This window comes from Solea senegalensis, linkage group LG15, assembly GCF_019176455.1.
Source record: "Solea senegalensis isolate Sse05_10M linkage group LG15, IFAPA_SoseM_1, whole genome shotgun sequence".
Lineage (NCBI taxonomy): Eukaryota > Metazoa > Chordata > Actinopteri > Pleuronectiformes > Soleidae > Solea > Solea senegalensis.
The window spans coordinates 3422939-3448576 of NC_058035.1; the positions used below are offsets into that span (position 1 = coordinate 3422939).

At 39.2% G+C, this 25638-nt stretch overlaps 1 protein-coding gene across 2 annotated transcripts in view; it reads right to left on the reverse strand.

Annotated features, from left to right (window-relative positions):
• Positions 1-25638, reverse strand: part of LOC122781421 (VPS10 domain-containing receptor SorCS1-like) — a 74759-nt gene that overhangs the window by 31238 nt on the left and 17883 nt on the right. Inside the window, exons 2-8 of one of the 2 annotated variants that reach the window (XM_044045052.1) lie at positions 12814-12881; positions 11912-12011; positions 11522-11680; positions 8900-8973; positions 4256-4320; positions 3213-3331; positions 1048-1137 (exon numbers count right to left, since the gene is read on the reverse strand). In XM_044045052.1, the coding sequence (XP_043900987.1) occupies positions 1048-1137; positions 3213-3331; positions 4256-4320; positions 8900-8973; positions 11522-11680; positions 11912-12011; positions 12814-12881 (675 nt within the window). Of the gene's footprint in view, positions 1-1047; positions 1138-3212; positions 3332-4255; positions 4321-8899; positions 8974-11521; positions 11681-11911; positions 12012-12813; positions 12884-25638 lie in introns of those variants that run through there. The other variant, XM_044045053.1, reaches the window with a different exon arrangement.

Below are 25638 nucleotides of genomic sequence, written 5' to 3' on the forward strand. Positions count from 1 at the left end.
AGAACAATTAATCAGATTTGTCGGCAAACATTATGTGTATCTGTGAACGACCCGGCTTGAAATCATTTGAAAAATCAGCCCACGTTAAGTCAACGTGATTCCACAAAACAGCCTGAAGGAAAATATGTTTGAGTTCCACAGTAATATTAAAGCCCCTGTGAAGCAAATGTAGAATTTCTCCTCTTTAAACATGATATATAAATGTTTGAATAAAGTGGCTGAGAACATGTGAAACAAGTCAGAACGGTGGAATAAAGACTGAAAACAGTTTCTCTCCAGTCTTCTGTTCAGTATTTCTTAGGTGTGACTAGAAATATGACACCATGATGCAGTGTAACAATATAAAAACAGTCAGTGAGCTTTATTATTATTTTACCGTTCACCTGCTCCTACACTAGTGTCTTCAGTTTCCTAACTAGTTGAGATATCTTTGTCCTGAAAATGTCGTATGTGGTGTCATAAAACTATGTACTCCGGAACTGTAGGGGGAGCTCAGTAGAGAAAAAGGCAAAAAAAAAAAGCAACCAGACTTACAAGATTCTATTTTAAAAAGAACAGAAAGAAGAGTGGCTGTGAGGCTGCAGTACCACTAAAAGAGAAGGAGGGCGACAGAGAGCAAGATGGTAGCTAAACCAGCTCTGTGTTTGTGTACAGTGTCATTAATCTGCCATGAAATTGATGAGAATGTCACTTTTCTCTCTACATGTTGATAAAATTTGATACCAGAGTGTTTACGCTAAAGGACACTTTGGGTGCGTTAAAGACTTTGGTCCCCGCTTAAGTGAGTGGACCAGTATGCGTGTGTGTGTGTGTTATACTGCTCCAGTGGACACATCACCAGCGTCTCAGAGCAGAGAACATTGCTGATTTTAACATGATTTGAAAACCTTAATTTTTCAAACACGTTTTTACTCACATAAATTCCTCTGTGGCGTGACAAAGTCAGCAGAGGCATTTTTATCCCATTACGAAGACTCTACTTGTCATTGTCGCTTGTGCTCGTCAAAACAAACCAAACGCTCTCTTTTGTCTGCGGCGTCGTCTTACCTTTGGGAGAGTGTACTTGGGAAGCTTCATCGGGTAGAAAGCATTTCTCCTGTAGGACACGTAATGGACGGACTGGCCGCCGACTGGCACCTAGTACAGGAACACAGAGAGAGAAAACTGCGTTACATCGTAAATATACATTTATATACATCTCACAAAGTCTGCTTGATACATTTAGGCCTTGTTTAGACTGCGGCCCAGCTCGGACTTTTGAAGCATATCCAGATTGTATCTAGATTGATGTTTTTGGCAGTCTGAACAGCTAAAAACACACATGAGATGTGATTTTTCCAAAGCGGATACAAACAACATACGGAGGTGCTTTTTCAAACGCAACTCTGATCACATTTTTTACAGATCTGCTTCAATCTGAACGTTCTGGGCGCTCAGATAGGATTTCAAAGTGTTTTTCTGCAGTTGAAGATGGGCGATACGGCTCCACATTAGCATTTGAGACAGAAACAGACACAAATTTCTGTCGTCTATTTAGTTTATTTTGTTTAGACTACTTGTTTTTCTACCTATCACTATAGAAATCCATGTGAAAGACTAGACAATGTCAACATGGACACACGCAGATCATATTGTATAATGTGAACAGTTGGTCAGGAAGATCAGATTCTGATCAGATGTGCTTACAAATCCAATTTGGGATGCAATCTAAATATGGCATTTAACCCTTTTGCTTATTTTAAACATAAAAGGGTCAGAAAATGTCCTGTGAGTAAGTGCTGTTTGCCTTTTTTTCCAGAATAACTTTCAATATCTGGCAGTTATTTACAATTTACTGCATGTTAAAATAGTGTATTGGAACAATTTAAAATGAAGAAAAATAAAAAGGTTTCTCTTGGAAAAACACAAACAAACAACACGACGCTAATTCGCCGACTTCCTGCAACAGCGTGAGTGAAATTACCATAATAACCACACGTTGACTTTTCAGCTTTCAGAAAGCATTGGAACTTTTCAGATGGCACAAACCGTTGTGTAAACCTGTCGTCTGCGATATGCTCGCTGTTAAAGTGTTAAGTGTTTCTTCTGCTTGTTTTCTTTGGGCCAGGAAATTAAAATACATGAAGATTATTGTGTTTTTTTCTTTTTATTTTACAGTTAAAAAGTTTATATAGGCCTACATATATATACATAACTTCACTTGGTACCAACCTAAAATAATTGAGTTAATTCAAATTAAGGTGAGGTTTAAGTGTTAAATTCAGTTTGAATAAACTTAAATCATTACGTTTATTCACCATTTTCCTGTTTATAGTGCCTGTTATCGGAGAGGAAATAATCCATTTTCATGCTTTAGTGTGTTCTGCACGTACTGCTGCACAATGAATCATTTTCAAATGCTTTATTTACAATTTATAGCATTTGAACCGTAGCTATTTTAGGGTCAGCCATGTTTACATTACGGCCCTATTATCTTTTAATTAGACTGAGTTACTCATTCAACCGCAGATGTAATAAGTGTTCTATTTTTGTATGTTTTGTATGACAACGGATCAAATGTTATACACACATGTTGGCATATCTTTAAGTATCTCGTCCCTGCATTAAAATGCAGAATAGTTCATATATTAAACCTTTTTCACAGTGAATATTGATAACAAATTAACTGTATAACAAGTTATGTTGAAATATCTGTGAGGAAATAAATCGCAATTAGATATTTTCCCCAAGCAGAACGACATTAACACCATGTACTTAAGTATCTGATAATTGTTTTCATTATATAAGCACATACAGCATGTTTATATGTATATATCTATATCTATATATATATATATATATATATATATATATATATATATATATATATATATATATATATATACATATATATACATATATATACATATATGTATATATATATTGCAGCCCTTATCTGCATAACATTTTAGGTGAAAATACAAACACTGATCACTAACAGCTTTTATCAAAACTCTGGGCTTTGCTGTAATTATAACGTCTGTGCATGAGGGCAAAGCAGGGCTCCAAAATAATACACAACACACACACAAAACAGCGATTTCACCTCGACGCCTGCAGGATAATGGGCCTTTTTAGTTAATGAAATGACAGTACATTAAGATGCAATCGAATGCAGCGGTGCAGCGTTTAATTGTCTTTTAATGAAGCCCGATATTGCAATAAAACCCCACCTGGATGAAAACGTACTCGTCCTGAACCACCAGGGAGTTGGGGATGATAAATCCTGGGAAAGGTTTGCCCTTGTTTCCGTCGGAGCAGTTCTGAAGTTTGCACGTTATGTACTGTGACCCTGCGCGGGAGCAGAAAATGAGAAAATACAAAACCATGTGCTATAGTTTTGAGAGAGACAAAGGAAAAGGAGGGGGGTATTTAGAAGGTGGACTGTCCTGGTGTGTTAGAATCAGCCAAATGAGGCAGTGCTCCCCCACCACCACCACCACCCCGGGAGACAGAGCATTAACACACATGGCCTTATGGAAGTGCCCGTCTCGCTCTCTGCACCGCCGCCAACGAAAGAGCCGAGTCACAGCCGTGGCTCTTGAAATATGGATTAGCTTAATCGGATCCGATCTGTGTCTCCACACGCTCGGTTCACATGAGGGAGGCGGCTCCTTCACTGTCAGCGACCTGTCTGAGGGTTTGTTTCTCAGAATTACATCAAATATTACACAAAAACACAATTCCTCAATTACACATATACTTGGTTCTCAAACTGTGGAACGTGTACAGCCAGTGGTACACAAGCTTTCTCTGGCGGTACTTGGAGGAAAATCAGATTTACTGTTCCGCTGTATATAGCAGGGTATGTGATCGGAGTGGAGCTGATTTCGTATAATGTCTCGCTCCGACGAACAAGACGTGTCTGAGGGAGCTGTAGCATCGTTCCCTTCTTCTTTAGTGCGTCCTATTCCCTACGTCCGGACTTGTACTGCCACCCGATGGTGAAGTCAGATACTACGCTATGCGATACACACTTTGGCGCGTAGGGCCTTAAATCTGATTTCACTATGTGTGAAATGTATTGTATGTGAGGAAGATGAGACTTATTTGAAATAAATCTTCATCCATTCGTCCTGTTTACATCACTGTATTTTAACGCTGGTGATAATTTCTTGGTATAAAAAGTCTGAGAACATTAAAAAAACATTACTATGTATTGTATGTATATTACTATTACGGTTACTATTAATAGTGGCATTATTTTGTTACTCACGTCCGTCAGAGACGCTGATCTCCAGGTGAATCATCCCCTGCTCTTTGTCTAAGCCCAGTCTGGACCTGTGACATCAGAACAAACATCAGTGCTGATTACTCTTCTTGAATCTCGGTGGTTTCTCCTCATGAATCAAATCAAATCAAATCAAATCAAATCTCGACAATCAGACTCATAAAGTACAATTAAAAAAACTAAGAAATGACATGATGAGACACAAATGTTAAAACATTTAAAATTGGAATCTTCTGCACTTTACTTTCTGTCTTTATCATCATATTTTTAGAAACTTTTTTTTTATGATTATCGTTATTGTTATTATGGAGCCTGTTTTATTTATGTTATAATTGGGTTGTGTTCATATTTTAAATTTTAATTATTTATCTCCATGTAAAGCACATTGAGTCGCCCTTGAGCACAAATAACGCTGCCTTGCCTTCACAATGACCTGATACTCTTTTTTTTGCCCTTCAAAACTGTGTTTATTTAAATAATAACTGTGTTTTATTTCTTTAAAATGAAAGAAGTTCTCGTTCCCCACATCTCACGGCGAAGTCAGAAATAACCACGTGAAAGATTTACACCAAACCAAATGAAAATAACTCTAAAAAATAAGAAATCCCACAACAATTTAACGTGTTTTGCACATTTACACATACGTTTAAACTGTTTTATTAGTGTGACCTGATTTTAATCACTTAACTGTAAATACTCGAGAAATGATTTGTCTTTCAAATTGGATTTTTCTTTTGATTTCAATGTATTTGTATTAATTTTGGACACAAAGTGGCTCATTAGTTAAGGTGAAGTTTCTCTGCTGTCACATTAACACAAATCTCAAGATTAGTGACACGTTCTTCTAATAATCTTGAAATTATTGTTTAATCATATTCTCTCGTTTTGTTTTGACGGTGAAATGAAGCTGCTTTGCCTGGACGATGTTCGTCGTAACATGAGGTCGTGTTAACAGCGAGAATTTCTTTTTAAGCAAGAACAAAGGGAAGTCTCTGAAGGACAAAAAATAAATAAAATCAAAGACTCACTTCACATTTTATCAGAATAACTGGCGTTAAAACTTCGAAACCTCTGAGCTACAACGACCTCACAGACATTTGACCTCCACTACTCTTTATGTGTCAGGTGCACTTTTGCCGTTTCATTCACTCCCGGCACAGATTCTTCATGATAGTTGCTAAGTGCAGAGCGACAGCGGCGACCACTTGTCATATTAATAGCAGCTGTTGTGACGCAAGATGGGTTTCTGCTCATTCTCCACCGCACGTCTGAAGTATAATATAAAAAACCCGGCGTCCTGCTTCCCTCAGCACTCTGTAATTGCCTCAAAGCTCCATCTCTTTTAATGGACTTTCTGTCAAACGCTTCATCCAGCTCTCTCGGTGAGCAGCCGCAGCGCTGGCTCTTAAATAAACCGCTGTGATGTGACACACTTGTTCCACTGTGACGCTGTGTGAGTTAACATGTGGTTCCCACTCACAATATTGTGTTCGACTTGTGTCCTGGAGGACAGAAGAAAGAAAGGGCACGCAGTATTTTGGCTTTATCACTATACCAGAGGCACCGAACTGGCGGCCCGCAGGCTTTTTATTGTGAAGTACACATCATTTCATATCAAAACAAGTACTTTTACTTTGAAATTTGTTGAAATATCATCATGAATATCTTAATTATGATGTCATGATGGAATACTGTGTTTTAATTTTAAGCTCATGCTACTGAACATTTGTTTTTATTTCCCCCACTTTTTGTTCTCTAGACCAGAATAGACACTCATTGGCCCCCAGGTCATTTGAGTTTGACACCCCTGCTCTGTAAGATCTCAAACTTGCGGCCCCCCACTTGCTTTTATTCATCCCAGAGTAATAAATATTATTGTTAGCTATTGTCATTACTAGTGAGTAATATTTTTTATTATAATAACTAAGTTTATATGACTCACACTTTTAAATGTTTTTTATGAATATATGAGCAAGTTTAATGTTTTTATTACAGTTGTCCATGTATTATTTTTTGATTTCAATTAGCATCATAAATGTTTTTAGTTTTGTGGCCCCTGGGTCGTTTGAGTTTGAGACTTTTACATTCTTAAATAGTTTCAGATAAATACGGCATTGTTTCAAGACATTCTTACACACCAGACCTACCAAACCAACTCTAAACACTGTAGTATATATGCCAGGCCTGTATGGGGCGCTGTATGCAGAGAAGAAGATGTGGAACATCTATGTCGCCACCTGATTTGTGAACCAGTCAACTGGACTCTTGGCTTTTCCGCCCTCTAGGGGTCGCCACAGCACATCACCAGTGTGCGTATTGGCAACCTTGCTCAGAGATACACTAACCCTTGACCTCTCAGGATTCATGCGGATAAAAACATACAATATAAAACTTTTGTGTATTCTACTTTAACTCTTCTGTTGTGTCCTGCACTGTTTATTACTCATCTTCTTTTAACTTCACTCTCAGTCCACTGCACATCAGGTTTTCTTTGGAATTATAATAAAGTTAATTTTGACGTTGAGTCTTGAGATTTTTGGGGCAATTTTTATTTGCAATAACATATAGAAAACATAACTAAAATAACTACAGACCAGGAATGTTTCCTCATTAATAATCTATTAATCCATCTGGAAAAAAATAGATAAAACTGTAATATCATGTCAAGTTTGTTAAGTTTAGTCACTCATGTCTTGTTTTAACTTCCTGTTTTATTTTGTATTCACCTTTCAGACCCTGACTTCCTCCCCTTGTGTGATTTCCCGCCACTGTGATTGTCTGCCCCGCCCCTGATTGCTTTCACCTGTTACCACTTACTTCTGGTGTAAATAGTCCTGGTCTTCTCCTGTCATGTCGCCAGTTCTTATTGTTTGGTTCCATGAATTACGTCGTCAAGTTCTTTCATAGCAAGTTATTCATGTTTCGCTGGTCGAGATTTGTTTGATCCTCCTGATGAGCGCTTATTGTTTATGTTCTTACTAAGTAAATCTTTTGTTAAACTTTACACTGACGCTGTGTCGTGGATTTTTGGTCCTCCAGCCTCGCGTCTAAAAGCTTAACAAAAACATTCTCCCTCTGGATTGGAGACACAAGTAAAATTGTTCACATTTTGTTTAGATATTTATTCGAATAAGAATCTAACTGAACACTTAACTTGAGTTTTTTCACACTTCATGACAAGCAATTTTCATATTTCCAGTAATATACTAATAATAAATGGCGTTAATGTTTCATCACTGCGGCTGAATTCCACGTGTGTTGTTCAGTAAACTCACAGAAGCGTAACTAAGTAAACTCTGCAGACTCATAAGTCACCTTCACAGCACATTGTTTTCTCATGTAGAAGTTTGTGTAAATTAAATAATCTTAAAGTGTGGGAGTCACGTCCATGTTCCTTTGCTGCATTAGACGAGGAACAGTTGTTGTACTTTGTTTTCCTCCCACGTGTGATTTTCCTACTCACACTAACATTATTAACACATTGGCTCATTTTAATCTTCAAAGATTAATGTATAACTGATATATATCTGCACCGGAGGTCACTCCAGCCGCCTCAAGTAATCCACGTGTTTTTTAATTCTATGGACAAGAGTGTGAAAAAGGATTTTCTGGCCAACAACTATAAAACCCATTATAGGATTTATCCCAGGCCATAATCCCTGTTGCAGCAACAAACTGCTAATAACGCTAAAACACTCCGAGACATCCAGAGACTCTGCTACATCATCACAAGTGATTCTGGGAAACACACTGGAGTGTAGATAGAAAACGAAACAACTGAAAACGTGACGGCTGATGTTTGAATAGGAGATTTGTGATACACCTTTAATAATGTAAACTGCTTTCATTTGATCAAATGTTGATTCACATGTGGAAAAACACATAAAAAACATACAGTTACTGTATATAATGTAATTCTGGCACATGTGGCCCTTATCCTTAAAGGACCATTTTTATCCTTAAAATAACAGATTAAACACAAAATTATGAGCCTTTTTTCTTGGAATTCTGACTCTAATCTCAGATTTTTGTTTTATTTGTTTTGTTTCCAAAAAAATGAAACCACATGTGACACTAATCCTTAAATACAGAATCTCAGCGGTTCATGTCAGAATTCTGACTTTTTTTCTCAGGATTCAAACTTAATGTGGCCATAATCCATAATCACAGAGTTTAATCTCAAAATTCTGCCACTTTTCTCAGACTTCTAACTTAATCTCAGATTTCTGTAGTGTTTTTTAAGAAAAAACGGTTGAAATGTGGCTCAAATCCGAACCATAATGTTAAAATAACTACAACTTGAGTTTTAAACCATACATTTATCTCTAAATCTCATAATCCAAGAGATATACAGTATGTGAGAAAACAGATAAAACAGCTCCATCTCAACTGAAGACAAAAGTAAAATCCCCGATTTTGTTCAGAAACTAAGAATCTAACTCTACACTTCACTTTTTTTTGTTTTCCTTCAAAGTTCATGACAAGTAGACTTCACGCCAGATTAGATATGTTAATTGAACATATTAATGTTTATTCGCCATCTGTTTGCTGGCCGTCGTTCTTAATTTTTCGAAAGCGTATCAACACATTCCAGCATTTTATCAGTGTGCGTTCTGCAAATGATCTCACCAGTAGAATCTGTTGGGGACGACGCCATCGTGCACAAGCTGCCACCTCCTCCCAAACTCAACCGAGACATAGAGCTGAGGAAAAATGAGGAAGAAATGAAGAACAAATAACAAAGACAAACTCATCACACAGCTTAACATAAGCCAATTATCCAGGAGCTGTCGAGTTAGTGTGTGAGTTAGTGTGTGTGTGGTGTGAAAAGGTCAAGGTTGATTTGACTGTAACACCGTTGACTAAGTTGTGAAAATGCATCAGTGGTGAGAAAATCTAAAAATAAAGGGATGATACTCTGAAGTTTCTCAAAAACAAACGAAAATAATAATAGCAAAAAACATTTATTCTCCAGAGAAGTGAAGATAAAACATTGTTTTTTTTTAAACTATCATGATATAAAGCTTTTGTGTCCAAGAAATTCACAAGGCCTCTAATCTGCCTCTAAAGCATCTTAAGCTCAGGGCTTCAGCAACATACGCAGCATCATCTTGTCTTATCTGAGAGCTTAGAAACTTTTTAAAAAGACATAGCAGACGATCAATAAATGTAAAATGAAACCAAGATGAGGTTAATTTAATCCTGGCAGCTATAAAAAGAGAAAAAAAAGACACCGAGCGAGATCTGAAGGTAAACTTCTGTCAAGCGTTGTTTTTTATTCTGACCCACTGATTGACTGAGTCTCGTCTAACGCTTTCATCTTCCTCGCTCAAACATCTTTCACTTCTCAGACCTTGACAGTTTTTTTTCTCTCTCTCTCTCTGAAAATCAAGTCTTTCCAAGAGCAGTCGGGCGTCAGAGGACGAGTTTGCTTTGTGTGTGTGTGTGTTAGAGAACACCGACGCTTCCTTCACGCAGCACCAGAGTAATAACGGGTTCATGCTCCCAATTGCAAGCGAGTGGTACGTGAGCTTCCTCTGAAAATCACAAATGCTGTTCTATTGTATATACCAGGGTATGTGATCGGAGTGGCACTGAGGAAAGCCGAGTTTGTTCATTTACGAAGTGGGCAAAATGGATGCCATATTCAAAATGGCCGACTCCCTGTTGAGTTGACGCTATGGTTCCAATGGACTTTTTTGTTTGTCTTGGGCTAGAACAAGTTCCCACCAAGTTTCGCAAAATTCGGTGGAACTTAATCTTGGCTTGCTCCATCCACGTTTCATAACAGGGTCCGAGCACTATAGCTCGATTGCATTTTCACATGACTTTGGTGCAAAGTTTCAATTGTTTTTATGCACGTTAACACCCACTCAAAAATGACCGGAAAACCATGGATTATTAATAATTAGAGTCACCTTACACAATATGGGCAAACGTATTTGGCCACACCTGTAAAGTATTGAATTCATGTGTTTCAATCAGTCTTTAGGCTCCTTTTCTCCAATGAAGGACAATCTTCAGCATATTGCACCTTGATTGTGTCCCAGTGCACAAAGCAAGGACTATAAAGTAATGGTTTGACTTTGAGTTTGATGTGCAAGAACTTAACTGGCCCCGTACAGAGCCTTGACCTGAACCCCATGATCAAACACCTTTGGGATGAACTAGAACAGAGCCTGTGAGGCAGACCTTCTCGTCCAACATCAATACTCTACAGAGTGAGTGGGGGAGCTCCTCCATTTTAAAGTATTTGAATACATCACGTGTCCCAGTACTTTTGTCCATATAGTGTATCTCTCGCTCCATCTTAATCTAATTTTCACTATGGTGTGAACATGTTTGAGAACCGCTGGTCTATAGGACACGTTCATACAAGGTTAAAGCTTTAGTGCATAACTTTTAAATATAAACAAATGTGTGTTACCTTTGTCAAATGATTTCACATGATGCTGGGTAACTTATCTGCCCTATATCCTGATTTTCAAAAAATGCCAAGAAGTTGGCTGAGAGCTGGGTGAAGGAGGGCGGACAAGTGCAGGATTTCTCTATTTATTCAGTAAACAGAGAACAAAGTGCATAAAATCTATGTATTGAACGTGGATGGAGCGTCTCTTAACGTAGCTTTTTCCACCATTATCCCGCTGTAAACTCCCTCCTCTTCAGCCAGGTAACTTCCACCCAACTTCTCCCTCATTCTTTTGAGCAGCGCCGCCGTGAGGAGACATGAAGTAGCAACACTTGGCAAGTGAAACTGGCCCTGGCCAATATTTGCCCTGGCGTATGGATTATCTGATTGTACGAGGAAGGATGACGATATATCACCTGCTAAAACACAAAATGGCTGCTGTGCAAAGAGCTCCTTAGCTGATAAAGGACGCAGATGTGACATCGTTTCCAAACAGAGGCACGAAAAATAACAAAAACAACAACAAAAATCTGCAAAAGTTATGCACTTGCAGCTTCTGTAGCCAGACTTTATGACTTGTTTATGGGAGCAGGTGATGAGCTGCCACTGTGTAAGTGTCAGATGTCTGAGCTCATGAAGGCAGTGTCCCGAAAAAGCCCCCGCTGTCCTCAAAATGAGTGCCTCTGTCTGCGACCGCAACCTATGTTTTGTTCCACTTCATGACGGTATTATGTTGTGACCCAACATGCTCGCACTATATAATCTGACATCAATCCACTGGAGCTCCATTCCATCCAGACTTTGTCACATTTAGCATTTTCACAGCGACACACTCGCTCTACCTTTTGGTCGTGGCTGTAAGCCAAGATCCAGTCCTCCTGCTCGGGGTGGAAAAGCAGGCTGAGGATATCAAAGGCTAAGCTGTGTTTCTGATAGGACGCCCCCTCGTCGAGGCTAATGAGCAGGCTGCTCTCCACCTCCGGGTCGGTCAGCAGCATGATCTGAGACAAGACAGGGAGAGGAGACGGGAGAATCAGCGAGGCCACACTGACAGCGAGCTTAGCCGCGCTTATGCAATGCACCCGCTTTAGAAGAGACACATGGTGCCGATTCCTGCAGAAAGCACGGCGTGTAATGACATCTCTGCAACACGGTGATAACTGACAAGATCTATTCACAAACAGACAAGACAGACAGGACTTCTCGCTCCATCGCAGTGCAGAGGCACTCACCTTCCTCTTGTTGTTTGGACTCACGTACAAGTAGCTCAGGACGGTTTTCGGCCCGACTTTCTCGTTAAGCTTCTCGTACGTGGTCCCGTAATCGGTTGACCTAAAATTCAATTATGGGATACGGTTAATAGGCTGTTCCTTCGGAGCACAAAAGGAGAATATAGTTAAAATGCTGATGGCATCATTAAGTGTGTGATGTGAGCAGAAAATTGCAACAGCAGAAGTCATGAGGCAATTTGCTAGATGGATGGAGATTTTTTTAATTATCAAAATAAAGAAGGATATTGGGAGTGGCGGGCGAGGCCAGATAATGAGATGTTATTATTAAAAAAAAAAAAGGGAAATTATTATCATAGGAGTAGTAGAAGTAAAAATATTATTAAATGGGAATGCAGAGGTGTCATTATTCACTATATTATTATTATTATTATTTGACTTTTCTAGTTGCTATATCCGACTACATGTTTCAGAAGATTTCATCATTTCAGACTATTCTTGCAAGTAATTACGTACTTTCTCAAGCTCATTGCTAGAGAGAGGTCGTCAGTCAAATTTCAAAAGCAATGGAGATTTTTCTCTTTTTTAAAAAAAATAACCAGGGAAATTGACCAGTATTGATGTTTTTCATGCTTCAGATGTGGCGATCGGTTTCCGTCAAATCAAACAATGACATAACAGGACCTACATGAGTTTAGATAGATGGATAGATAGATAGATAGATAGATAGATAGATAGATAGATAGATGGACTTCATTCTCTTTATACAAGTACAATAAAATGTAGACTGGCATCTCTCCAATGCTCATAAAAACCCAATTAAAAAAGAAATAAAACGATGGATAAAGTAAACAATAATAAATCAGTGTAAACGTTAATAAATATGTAATCCTGAGCGATCTTACCTCCACAAAGAGCTCTCTGTGACTCTTCCAGTGTTGAAGTCATAGTATTTCGTCAACATGAGAATCACCTGCAGAACAGATCAAACACATTAGCAGCTTTGAAGGGGGCGTAAAAATACAATAGCTGAAAAATAGAAGAAGTGTCACAAACAGGATACGCTGCAACAAAAGATCTGAGCCGCCTCTGCTCGTCTTTTCAACTTCCTGACTGACAGACGGCGGCTTTATTAACACCTTAACAGATCCTTCATGTACGTCAACACACCGCCCCCCTGCTCATTGTAACGCTGAAACAAGTGTATCCTCTCTGAGCATGAGCTGATGGCACATGTGTGTGGTGCTTTATATTATAGACTTTTAGGGACCCGGTGGAATACCAGCAAAATGCTACTACCAGCGGTGAGCTACGAGTAAATTAATAAATAAGTCAACACCATCAGTCACGCGAGGCGCGGAAATATAGAGCTCATAAATATCGTGGACACCTTCTTTGAAGAGGCTCATAAAAAGTGCCATAGTGCCGCGTGGTTTACAATACACAGGCTTTTACTTAATGTACATGAAAAGCTGTAGATTTCAAGACGCCTTATAAATTACTCCAGATATTAATGAATGACTCACCGGGGTCATTGATTTTACTCTCTTATTATGAAGAGAAACTCTGTCCTCGGGAAATAAGCCTTTGTTTCCATACACATATATATATATATCTTTTTTTTCTCCTCCTCAGAGATACATTAATATAGAACTTATAGTATCTCAAACTTAAAATAATGTGGTTTTATTATAGACACTCGTGTTTTTACATTTTTTTTTGTTGTTAAATTACTACAGGAAAAATAGTCATTCACCTCGCGTCCTTCGCCCTCAGCGCAAATTAATCTTTGAGGAAAAGCCCAGGTCTTCACCGCAGCCATAAAACCTGCAGATCGTATAGCTCTCTCGGGGAAGCTTCTCTGGGCATCTTTTCATAGATACATTCTAATTATGGAGTGTTATGAGTGTCCGGGGTAACATTCCCCATAACAAGTACGAAACTCCATCACGCAAACAAAAGATTTTAACAATTTTTGGGTTTTACTGGTGTTTTTTAAGAAAGAAAACCTGCCAACATTGTTTGTAGAATTTCCAAACGTGCTCTCACAGCTAAAGTGAGTGGACACATGAGGAGACACTTCCAGGTCACTTGTCACGTAATTTTCCCTTGGAAAAAAAAAGGACAGGAGAGGTGAAGGAGAGAGTGCAGACAGGGTGGCGTGGGTGGAGATTAGCGTCAGTGGTGATGCGTGACAGAAGGACAGCGGCAAAAGTGAAAGGGAAGCTTCTACGAGACGGTAGTGAGGACCTGCCGTGATGTATGGTTTGGAGACGTTGCCACTGTCTCCAAAGACAGGAAGCAGATATTTTCGTTGTGCATGACCAGGGCGGACGGGATTAGAAGTGAGGGTATTCCAGGGACAGCTCAGGTCGAACGGTTTGGAGATAAGAGAGTCACGGCGGAGATGGTTTGGTCAAGTGCAGACAGCGGGTCAGGGATTATATTGGACATAATAGTGCACAGAGATAGTCAAACTGTACATCTGTGGGGGGTCGTCAAAATTGTCCCTTCCAATGTTAGAGACAGGGCAGTGTGTACATGTGCGTAAATTTACGAGCGTCAGTGAATGCATTCACAGCCGAGAGAGAGAGAGCATACAGGTGATGTGCTGTTCTGACAACACTAATCTGTTGGCCCTCCCCTTTCTCTCTGGCCTGCCCTACTTAACACACATGTTTGTCCATGATCACCCGTTTTTCTCTTTTGTACCACTCAAAAGAGCCTCCTTTTTTGGCGGTGTATCCACCAGTCCAAACTTACACCCTTGCCAAAAAACACTATTAATATGCAAGGAATTATGTTTGTTATTATCATGGTTATTATTCTCTGAAATGAATGGCGTTTCTGAGGGCTTTCTCATGCTCCAAAACTCACAGATTTTGAATGAGTGCCGTTCGGTGACAAAGCATGGAAAATTGGTAGTGTGGGAGGGGCTATTGAAAATGGAAAAACACTTTCATCAGGTCAGTCAGTCATCATCTAACCACTTTATCCTCCACCAGATGGTCGTCCAATTTACCTATTCCCCACATTGCATGTTTTTGGACTGTGGGAGGAAGCCGGAGAACCCGGAGAGAACCCACGCACACACGGGGAGAACATGCAAACTCCATGCAGAAAGACCCTTGTTCCAACCGGGGCTCGAACCCGGGTCTTCTCGCTGCAAGGCGAGAATGCTAACCACTACAACACCGTGTGGCCCCCACTTTCATTTTTTTTAAATGTTTCGTGTACATGAACGAAAGTTGGTACACGCATTAATCATGCCAGGGCGGTCCAAAAAGTCAATGAGGACTTTGCCGTAAGTCCTACAGGAAGGCTGCCATCTTGGGTTGAACAGCCATTTTTTGGTGGTCAATGGTATTTGAACAAACTTAAGTTATTATTTTAATCACAAACTATGCTGTTTCAATGTAAAGAGTATAATTTACATAAACAAGATACAAATGGGCTGACAGAGACACATTTTTACTACAAAACCCTGGGACATAGGATGTTGAAGATGGAGCTACCGGGCAGGAGGAGAAGAGGAAGACCACAGACAAAAAAGGACATGAGGGGGTGTTGGTGTGTAACAGAAGAGGACACATAAGGGAGAGGACAGGATGGAGGCAGATGATCCGCTGAGGGAGACGTCGAAAGAAGAATTTAAATGAGTTTGTTTCACCATGAAACAAAAGGAGTGCGTAACAGCAGTCTTCACACACGGTGTCGTGGTCTGGTGAATTTATTCAGCAGCATCAGTAAAGCCAATTAAATCTATGAATCCTTAAATTAGTTCCAGACACAGAGAACTCATGTGAGCTCATCATTTTTATTATGTACAGTGTATTTTTAGCCTATTAAACACCGAATAGTGCCAACAGCTTCTCACAGCCTCAACTTAACATCTTGTTTTCTCCCCCTCCTTCTTACTCAAAGATAATCTGTTTACACTGCTCAGAAAATCAGCAGCAGCAGCAGCAGCAGTTCCCCCACATTAAAAGCTTGAAGGTAAAGCTTTCTAGCTTCTTTTCCTTTTCTTTAAAAACACAGTTAATCAGCCGATCGTTTAAGCTCTGGCATCAAAAATTCACGAGAGAGACACATTCATCGTTATGGTGATTTCTCCCCGAACAAACGTCTTCACCTGCATAATATAGACATTACTGTCGATGATATATCACGTAACCCAATTTAAATCACAAATGCTCGGCCCCAGCGCTGGCGTCTCTCAGCCTGCGCTTCTCAAAAGCACACAGCAGCTTTACCAAATACATGATTGCACTGGACGTGTCGGTTATTTCCTTAGAAAATAAATTCCATTTAAATGAGGTGCCAAAAAAGAAATACAACAAATACAACCAGAGGTTGTTTAAAATGCAGGAATGTCAATACAATCTGAGAGGAATATTAATATTTGAAAAATGATTGTCTCTCAGTCAGGTGGGTTAAACAAACACAATATTTTTAGCCTTCCAATATTAAATGAAACATTTCAGCATATGCACAAACAACACTAACAAGTTACATTTCTCTAATTGCTTTTGTTTGTTTGCGAAAATTATGATTTTGGCAAAGTGTAATTAACCTTCAGCCCTCACCTACTTCAGTTTATCAGTGAAAAAAACTAAACAAAACAGGTTCTTCAAACTGTGTGAGTTATTTTTGTCTTTTAAAAAAGGGAACAGATGGTAATAAATCATATGTTGAGCTGTTGTTAACTCTTAAACACTGAGCGGAATGCAGACAAGACATTTACACAAGCGCTATTTGCATTACCATAATTATGCAACGGTTTCTGAATGGTTTGCTAAGAAGTTGCACGTCAAAGCCAACGTGTGGTTATTACGGTAATGTCACTCGCGATGTTGCAGGAAGCCAGCGAATCAGTGTATTGAGAGTTGGGAAAAAACACTGTTTTTTGGCCTGTTTTTGGACATTGAGACAAAAACTCACACAAATTTTATTTTAAATATGTTTGATACTGTTGAAAATTTCAAATTTACTACGCAAAATCCTCTCATGGATTCCCATGGTTCATTTCTTTCATTTCACTTTTGTTAATGCATTATTTTAACATGCAGTACATTGTAAATAACTGCCAGATATTGACAGTTTTTTTGACAGGCCATTTTCTGGCCCTTTTATGGTTAAGCATGGTACAAATAAAGTTTAGTTTTAGGGTGTTAAACACTCGTGGAGACAAAAAAAATCTGTACATTCTGCCCACCCCTGCTCTAAATCCACGAGTCTCCAAATAACCCACTGCTGCTTTGGTGCTATGAGTTTAAACTTTACAGTTTCGGGGCCTCATTTTTCTAATTATTTGCCCCGTGTTTGAAGGCAGAGACCGAGCAAAAACTTCAGCACTGCTCTTAATTTGTGCTGAGTTCATGGAACCCTAGTTCGGAGATAATCCACAGAGCTTGTTATGGTACAAACTGTCCGAACTTGGGCTGCGGATATTAATGGCTTCCAATAAAATGGCCTTTACACCCTCCCAAAGTTGTACTCTCGCATACACTGTCATACACAATAAAACATCCCCACAGCGGCGTGAAAATTAGGACAAATTATATTCCCCCCTCTCCTGTATGGCAATTAACTTTATGCATTTAGTTGGGAAGGATCCAGGATTACAGGCTGATGTAATTTGCATCCACCTTAACGCCAGCTGTGGAAGTGTCTTTTGTTGTGACGGATGCTGCGGTAACACAACAACAAAGCCATAGATTATTTCACTTTGTTCTTTGTGAAACAAGGCGTGTTTGTAGCAACAGCCGGTAAAATCACATGTGAATTTAAAAGGTGGGGATGGGTGGGAGCATTTTTTACTGTATTGCTTAAAATCCTCTTCACAACCCGGACGGACAGGCGTGTAAAAACACCCTCGCGTACCCCTCTTCGTGTACTAATCGCACATGCTCAAAAGACAACGCCAGGGTGGGGTAGCTCAGTGGTTAAGACCCGTGTGGAGAGACATCATGGAAACAAGTTCCACTACACCCCTGGCAGGTTGTACTCAATTCCCTTGTCACTTTGCATACAAACGTCTGCTAAATGACAAGTAATATGCTAACTTGCTAAATCCAACGAGATGAAATTAAGGGGGGAAAAGGCGGTTTTAAACATCCTCATCCAATAAATGCATGCCTGTATATAATAGAAATAATAATAATACATTTTATTTGTATAGCACTTTACAGTAAGTAAATAAAAACACACACAGTACAATAAAACAAAGTTAAGAAACTTTCCTCACCCTAACCCTGTCCTTGTATTATGACCGACAAATATGAGGGTGCAAGACTGTTTAAAATTTCATAAGTGAGGAGTAGAACTTTGAAATCAGCCCTGGTCTGGACAGTGAAGACTGAGTGCATGAAAAATGGATGTTCTGGTTTAAAAAGTGAAGTAGCAGTTTGCCTCCAGGGGGCAACTCCTCTGTTTGCAAAAACACTCAGTTTGGGTCAAAGTCTCTGGCAGAGGTCTCAAACTCGTGGCCCAGTCCACTAAACATCGTTCCATGTCAATACATACACTTTTATTGTGAAATTCAGTGTAATATCTCTGAGACATCATGATGGAATACTGTATTTAATATAATGTTTTACACATAATATACAGTATAATGTATTCCTGATGAGTTAAAGTCTCAATCATTAGTTTCACCAGTGGACTCCGGTGTGATTGACAGCTGGTATTGTCCTGTAGGATTCTGTGAACGTCCAGTTTTAAAATCTCACCTGGTTCTGTTTATCTTACTTTTATTTAACTGTCTATAATCAATATCACTTTCAAAATATGTTAACTTGATTACCAAACACTGGGTCGGGACCCACAAATGGGTTGCAGGAATTTTTTTTGGGTCCCAAAACAGATGCAAATACATTCCCAACTGTTCTGTTAAGATTTCGTTAAGACCAAGGAGATGTTTCCTGTTTCCATCAGAGTGGGTTTATCTAAGTTTGCCCTCCTATTGGCAGCTTCCTGTCTACAGTTGTTGGTTGTGTTCTTGGGCCACTCTTTTTGTTTGTTTTTGTTTTTTCTCCTGTGGGTCTGGAGAGTGACAGAGGCGGGGTTGACCTACTTTCTCTGGAGTGCAATGAGGCTCACCTGGCTGCAAATCCACACACCTGACTCCTATCTACTCCTCAACCTCCCTATATAAGCCAGCTCAGATTTTTCTCAGATCAGAGACTTTTCAGTTCCTGCCTCCTGCCACTCTTCACCTGCTGAGACATTTTCCAGTTTTTTAGTTTCTTCTTTTTGATGAACTATTGGGTCAACTCGGTCCTCCAGGCTGTAACACGGTAGGTGAACAAAACAGCAGGAATTCTGAGATGAAAGACTTTTATTAGATTATTTTTTTCTCAGAATTCATAATATTTAAGTGGCCTTGATACTCTTCCGTATCTTAGCTCTAAAAGATAATCATATCTCGGTCAAAACTTATCAGATTTGATCTCTAATACCAGACAAAAGTTTATCCAGATTGGATCCAGATGATGGATTTGGCAATGATTTAAATTTAGCACGATTCAGTCCCGTTTAAGTTTAGATGTTTATATCTCAACGAAAAGACGGTATAAGCAGGTAACATGTTACTCAGATCCAGAAAGTTCTTCTAGATTCAGTGGCTTGAAATTGTCTGTAAAACACAGGTGACAAAGTGCTTAAGCCTTGGCCGAGGTCTGTGCTCTCTGAGTGCTTTTGTTAATAATTTACCAAACTTCTCTTGGAAATTATTAATGTCCAAATTCGTCCAAATGATGTAAGGTGTTACAGACAGTGTAAAATTGGGCGCTACTTTATGCACAAACTTGTGATTTGTTTTTCCGTCTTTAAAAGCGTGTGCCCGTGTAGAAAGTTTGAGAAAGTGACGCTGTTTTAAAACCACCTTTGTGCTAATGTATTCTCCACCTTTTGGCCAAAATCAGCTCACTGAAAACATTTCTCCAACTGTGTAGCAAATGTTCTAATCCCATAAATTAGAATTAATTATTACAGCCTGGGATCAGCGAAGCATTTATTTAAAAATGTGGGCGTTTTGGATCAGTATCACATTTTACAGTTTCACTACCATATCTGCCCTTTGATTTCCAACAAAGGCTTTTGGAAGTCGATTTGATCACGGCCGCCGACGTTGGGCAGCAGTCGCGGCAACATATTATCTCCAGACTGGATTACCTGACATCCAAAAGCAAGCAAATTGATTTTTCCACCTGTAATCCTTTTGTAAATCTCGAACCTTAGAGTTAAATGGACTGGGATGAGTTTAATCATTATGTAGGAATTAATGGGGGCTTAATGGTAATTTAAGGAGCTTAAGGTGAAGAGATGACTGCTGTGGAATGACTGCATTGGGAGGAGCAGGAGGAGGGGTGATCGGTGGAAGTATAAACAAGATATAAACAGTGTTTTGAAGAAAGATTAAATGGAATGGAGCGACAGCGTTTGCATTCTAATTCATTCCCGCCCGGCTTTATCAGCTGTTGGAATTAAGTCGCCTCATCAATAAGGCTGTCATCACATTTAGCCACAACAATTAAACAGATGGTCAACTCCATACACGGAATTGATACAGGGATTAGTGACTGGAATACTAATAATGGAGACAAATGTGTCACACAAACAAATGTGCATATTTTGGAGTGTTTTTATGCGCCACGTCTGTCTGAGGACGTGATCTGATCTGAACCATTTCTGCTGTGCAAACACTTGTGCAGACTAATGCACGTGAATGGTTTGTTTACATTCCAGTTCATTTATTCTCCAGAGAACTCTTGCCTTTGCAGCAAGAAGACCCGCGTTCACGACCCGGTCGGAACAAGGGCCTTTCTGCACGTGAGTTCACGTGTTCTCCCCGTATGTGTGCGGGTTTTCTCCGGGTTCTCCGGTTTCCTCACTCTGTCCAAAGGCACGCAGATTTGGGGATTAGGCAAATTGGACACTCGAAATCCTGTTTGTCAATTACATGCGGCCATGACCCATGACCTCATCTTCTTCTAAACACAGTGTGTAGCTGAGGCACAGCTGCCAGTGAGGTGATAAAGAATAAAATATACTACTAAATATGTTTGCTAGCAATGTTTTTTATAACGGAAGTTAAGTTTATAACAGTAAATAGGCTTGTTTGGTGTTACGTACGTCACTTTAAATGTCTGTTTTTGATCATTTTTGCATCATCAATGTGTTTTTAATTGTGCAGTATACATCATTCCATATCAAAACAAGCACTTTTACTCTGAAATTCTGCAAAGTATTCCTTATTCATTCACAATTCTGCACATAGAGCGACAGGCGGGGTCACACCCTGGACAGATCGCCAGTCCACATATAGAGACAAACAACCACTCAGTCGCACACTCACACCTATGGTCAATGTAGAGTGTCCAATTCACCTGATCCTCATATTGCATGTTTTTGGACTGTGGGAGGAAGCCAGAGAACCTGGAGAAAACCCACGCACCTTGTTCTATCTATTGCTGCAAAGGCGCACCGTTGCCTTAACCACTACACCACTACACCAACCATGTGGACCCTGAAATATCATCATAAATATCTTGAAGTTGGTTTTTTTGGTCGGTGGTAGAGTAGTGAACATTAACACAAGCTCTACAGAGCCTTGATCTATAGTTACACTACGTTTTCATTGGAAAACGGCGTCAACAGACAGAAACAACGCGCGTCCAGTCGAGCGTTTCGGCTCCGAATCAGAAGTAATCTGCATCTTCATTCCTCTGAAGTCGATTGCAATGGATTCAAAAGGCACTGCTAATGAGAAACAAGAGTGGGGAGAAAAGTCAGAGTCAGATTTTTTTGTTATGAAACTAAAGACGTGAAGAGGTGAACGTGAAACTAAAAGTGTTTTGGTTTTCTTTTTAAATGAGGGTTTTATTTACAGCTAATTAGTCGAGCCGCGGCCAAAAGGACAAAACGGATCAGGACGCTGGAGACATCAGCGGGGTAAAAAAGACTGCATGGTAGTGCGGAATTCACACAATTTCTCTTCAACAGAAAGAATGCAGTTGTGAAATAGCAAAAATGTGGACAGTAAATATCATAATCGACGGTCGCAGCGACTCACGACAGCTCACAGATTTACCCCGAGCAAATCGCTGAGTTCTGATCCCTTTTGTTGTTGTTATGCAAACTATAAAACATTTCTCTTTTTGTTCATTATGAGACTGTGGCGGGGCAAATTACTCGAGATAATTAATGGGGAAATATTGTACCGTTTCTAAAAAGGAAATTCTTTTTTTTTCTTGTGATTCGGGCGAACCAACGCTTTTGACAGCTTAAAAATACAAATCCAATAACAGAGCTGGTAATTTATTCTCCCCACCGGTTTCTTTTCAAGCTACATTACTGAGTGCAAAACCTACACAGCAGGCTCCTTTTTTCTGTATTATCAAAGAAAAGTTTTAAGATTTAAAGTGGTCTCACCTTTATATTTATACAGTCTTTAGAGTGGAGATTATTTCTGGAAAACTGTGTCTGTTTTGTGATGTAATTACAAAATTTGATATTGCCACTAAAATGCAGTAACATTAAATAGTCGTCATATGAATGATTATTTTTACATACAAATACATGAAAATGGTTGGTTTAATATGGGGCTGCAGCTATTAATCTGCTGATTTATTTTCTTGATGAATCTGGGACTTGTTTGGACCATAAAATGTAGGAAAACGTACCTGGAAATAACGATGATCCCAAATTTCTTGTTTTGTCCACAAAGTTTTAGTGTTAGAATAAGGGGTTAGGGTTAAGGTAAGGGAAACTGTTCACATTTAAGAAGCTGGAATACCAGAATGATTGTTTTAATTATAAAGAAAAATCAAAATAGTAATTATTTTAGTAATTGCTAAATAATTGATGATATTATATATCAATTATATGAATCAGTATTGGCTGTGAGAATTGATATCGTGCATCCGTGGTTTTTAACCCATCTTAAGGGTGTAGATTGTAAAAAATAAAGCCCTAAAACCAGTGAGGTAATATTCAAATTAGTGGCAACTGGTGACAATGTCACAGCTAAGACAAACGAACCAAGAGGCGGAAGGTGAGAAAACACCTGTCGAAACGATATTAACACCACCAAAGTGTTGACAGCCGCATGTGAGACAGTGAATTAAGGACTTTTACAAAAGCAAAGACCCCCCCCGAGCTGCCACTGCATTAAACAGAATAAATTTACAGTTTTAGTTTAAAAAAGAACAAAAAAAGGAATTGTCTGTCTCCATTACATCATTCCTGCCCCTGCAACTCACTCCACGGGTACAAAGGCCTGCAGGAGAGAGCGCGCACACGCTCACGCGCCTCACTATCACCTCAGCGAGACACATCATGCGCCGAGTCTTTTTTGTCTGCCACGTCAGTTTATAACACTTCATTAGCGGAGGCAGAGTTTTGCTCGTGGAGCAGATGTTGTGCTGAAGTGAGGCTGTTTGAAGTCGGCGCTGTTGGCTCCACACACACAGTCACCGCAATCATGAATTATAAAGCAGCTTTATACAGTATCACTGCGCAAAAAAAACTATGGCAGCAAATCACAGGGATGTGTTGCTCTGTAGTTTGGGGGATGTGAAAATGTCTTTGTCGTTCATTTAGTCTGTCGGGGAAACATGGTGGCACAAGATGGATGACCTTACCTACTCGCCCACAAAAGTACACAAAAAAGTCTTATTCTAGGTCACAAAATGCATTTTCTTATGTGTCTTATGTGGTGTTCAGTCAAAGTAATTTTTTATATCACGGGAGTAGCTATAATTGTGCACAAAGGTTACAAAATAAACCGTTTTGCTTTGATTTTTGTTCATAAACAGACTTTGAACTTTGAAAGTATTTCCAAATTTCACAAATTCAATTTGGTTTGTACATTTTGCTTAGGTATGTTTACATAGTTTCTTAAAATGAATTGCTTATAGGTTGTGCTCGGGAAACAAAGGATATAAGATACTTTTATTGGGAATTCTTAAAGCCTGTACAATACACGTTCTAACATAGTCATGGGAAAAAAAAGCATTTAAGAAGTCTTTGTTCGGGTGTTGGCATCAGGTTATGGAAAGGTAGTTTGGATTAGTATTGATATCAATGAGCAGTAATGTACGACGGAGCATTAGGGCCAAACCTAAGTTGTTTTTTTAATCTATCAAGAATAAGGTTGTAATATAGTGAGAAAAATGTAATATTATGAGAATATAGTTGTAATATTATTCAAGCAAAATCTCAGATGATCAACGTGCATCACCATAAGAAACTTGGAGCATTTTGTGAAGTTACAGTAAAGTAAGTAATAGGTAATAAATAATGTGTTTATTTCAAACATGCGAACATGAAATAACAACAAAAACACTGCAGGCTATAAAAAAGAATAGAGAAAAAATTGTATATAAAGACAAAAGGACACACATTTTGCATGTTTTGATGAAGTAAGCACTTATGTCCGCCCCCAATTCAATTCCATCGTCCTCTTTATATAATCAGACTATATTCATGTTTAATTACATACAAGTCTGCAGTCCTGCATCAAACAAACCAACAAACAAATAGACGCCACAAAAACTTCACAACCCAAACAGCAGGCGGCAACTTTTTTAAGTTAAATACCTTGTAATTAAGATCCCTCTGTGAAAAAAATCGCTTTATATTGTTTTTTTGTACTGAGTTTTAGTCATCTGAAAGCTGTGCATTATTTAGATTTCCCCGTCTATCACAAAAAAAGAAATCTAACTGTTTTTTGGCAACAAATTGTTCCTTACATTATACTTTATTTGTCTAATTATACATTATTTGTATAATGTAAGCAACAGCAAGAGTTAAGAGCTTTTGTTCTGAAAAAATATGAACTTCTTCAAATAGATTCTGTTGCTAGAACTGACTGTTAACCTAAAATAAGTGTTTGGTTTGAAAATTACAAATAAAAACACTGCTGTTATTTGCACATGTGAGGCTCAAAGACGAAGAATCAGTGATTCTTTAAAATTGAAATGAAGCACAAACAAGCTGCTGATTAAAGATGACATCCACATTATTGTTAGCTTTAGGCAGCAAACCCTGATCTACATAAAAATTATTTCGGCCCCAACACTGACCCTTGTGGTACACCACAAACGATTAAACTAATTATACACGTATTCAAACTTACTTATACACCATTTCTGCCAGCTTAAATGTTGAGCACAAACACCTTGAAGTGATGATTCTCTGCTGTGTTTGCAGACCATGGTGCAGCATTGATCTGTGAGCATCAAACCAACATTTTAAGCAGATATCAAGCAGATACTTGTGTTTTCCGGCCACAGTTTCCAACAGCAAGTCTCTGATATTATTGGACTCCTCATGTCAAGAAAACGACCCTGGGTGAGAGCAGCCGCTCGGCTGAGAAGTCAAGCGAAACGGATTCCTTCTTCTTCCGGCTTAACCTCTCACATTATTTGTTTTCTTCACCATAAATAAAAAAGAAAAGGCTCGGGCTAGTCCAGCAGCTAGGCTACGGCAGCCTGCTGAGCCTGGATGCTTCAGCGTGCATGAGCAGGGGGTATGATCAATGCAAGCAAGATTAGACAGCGAGTGGGTATGTTTTCCAACCATACACCAGAAGGCTATGCCGACTGTGCAGGGAGGGTTTTTTTTTTTTCCCTCCCTTCTCCCAAAAACCTTTCAACTCACTGGCACTGAATGAGACGGTAAAAGATTGATTGAGTGTTGACAAACTAAAAGCTCCCCGGACTCTT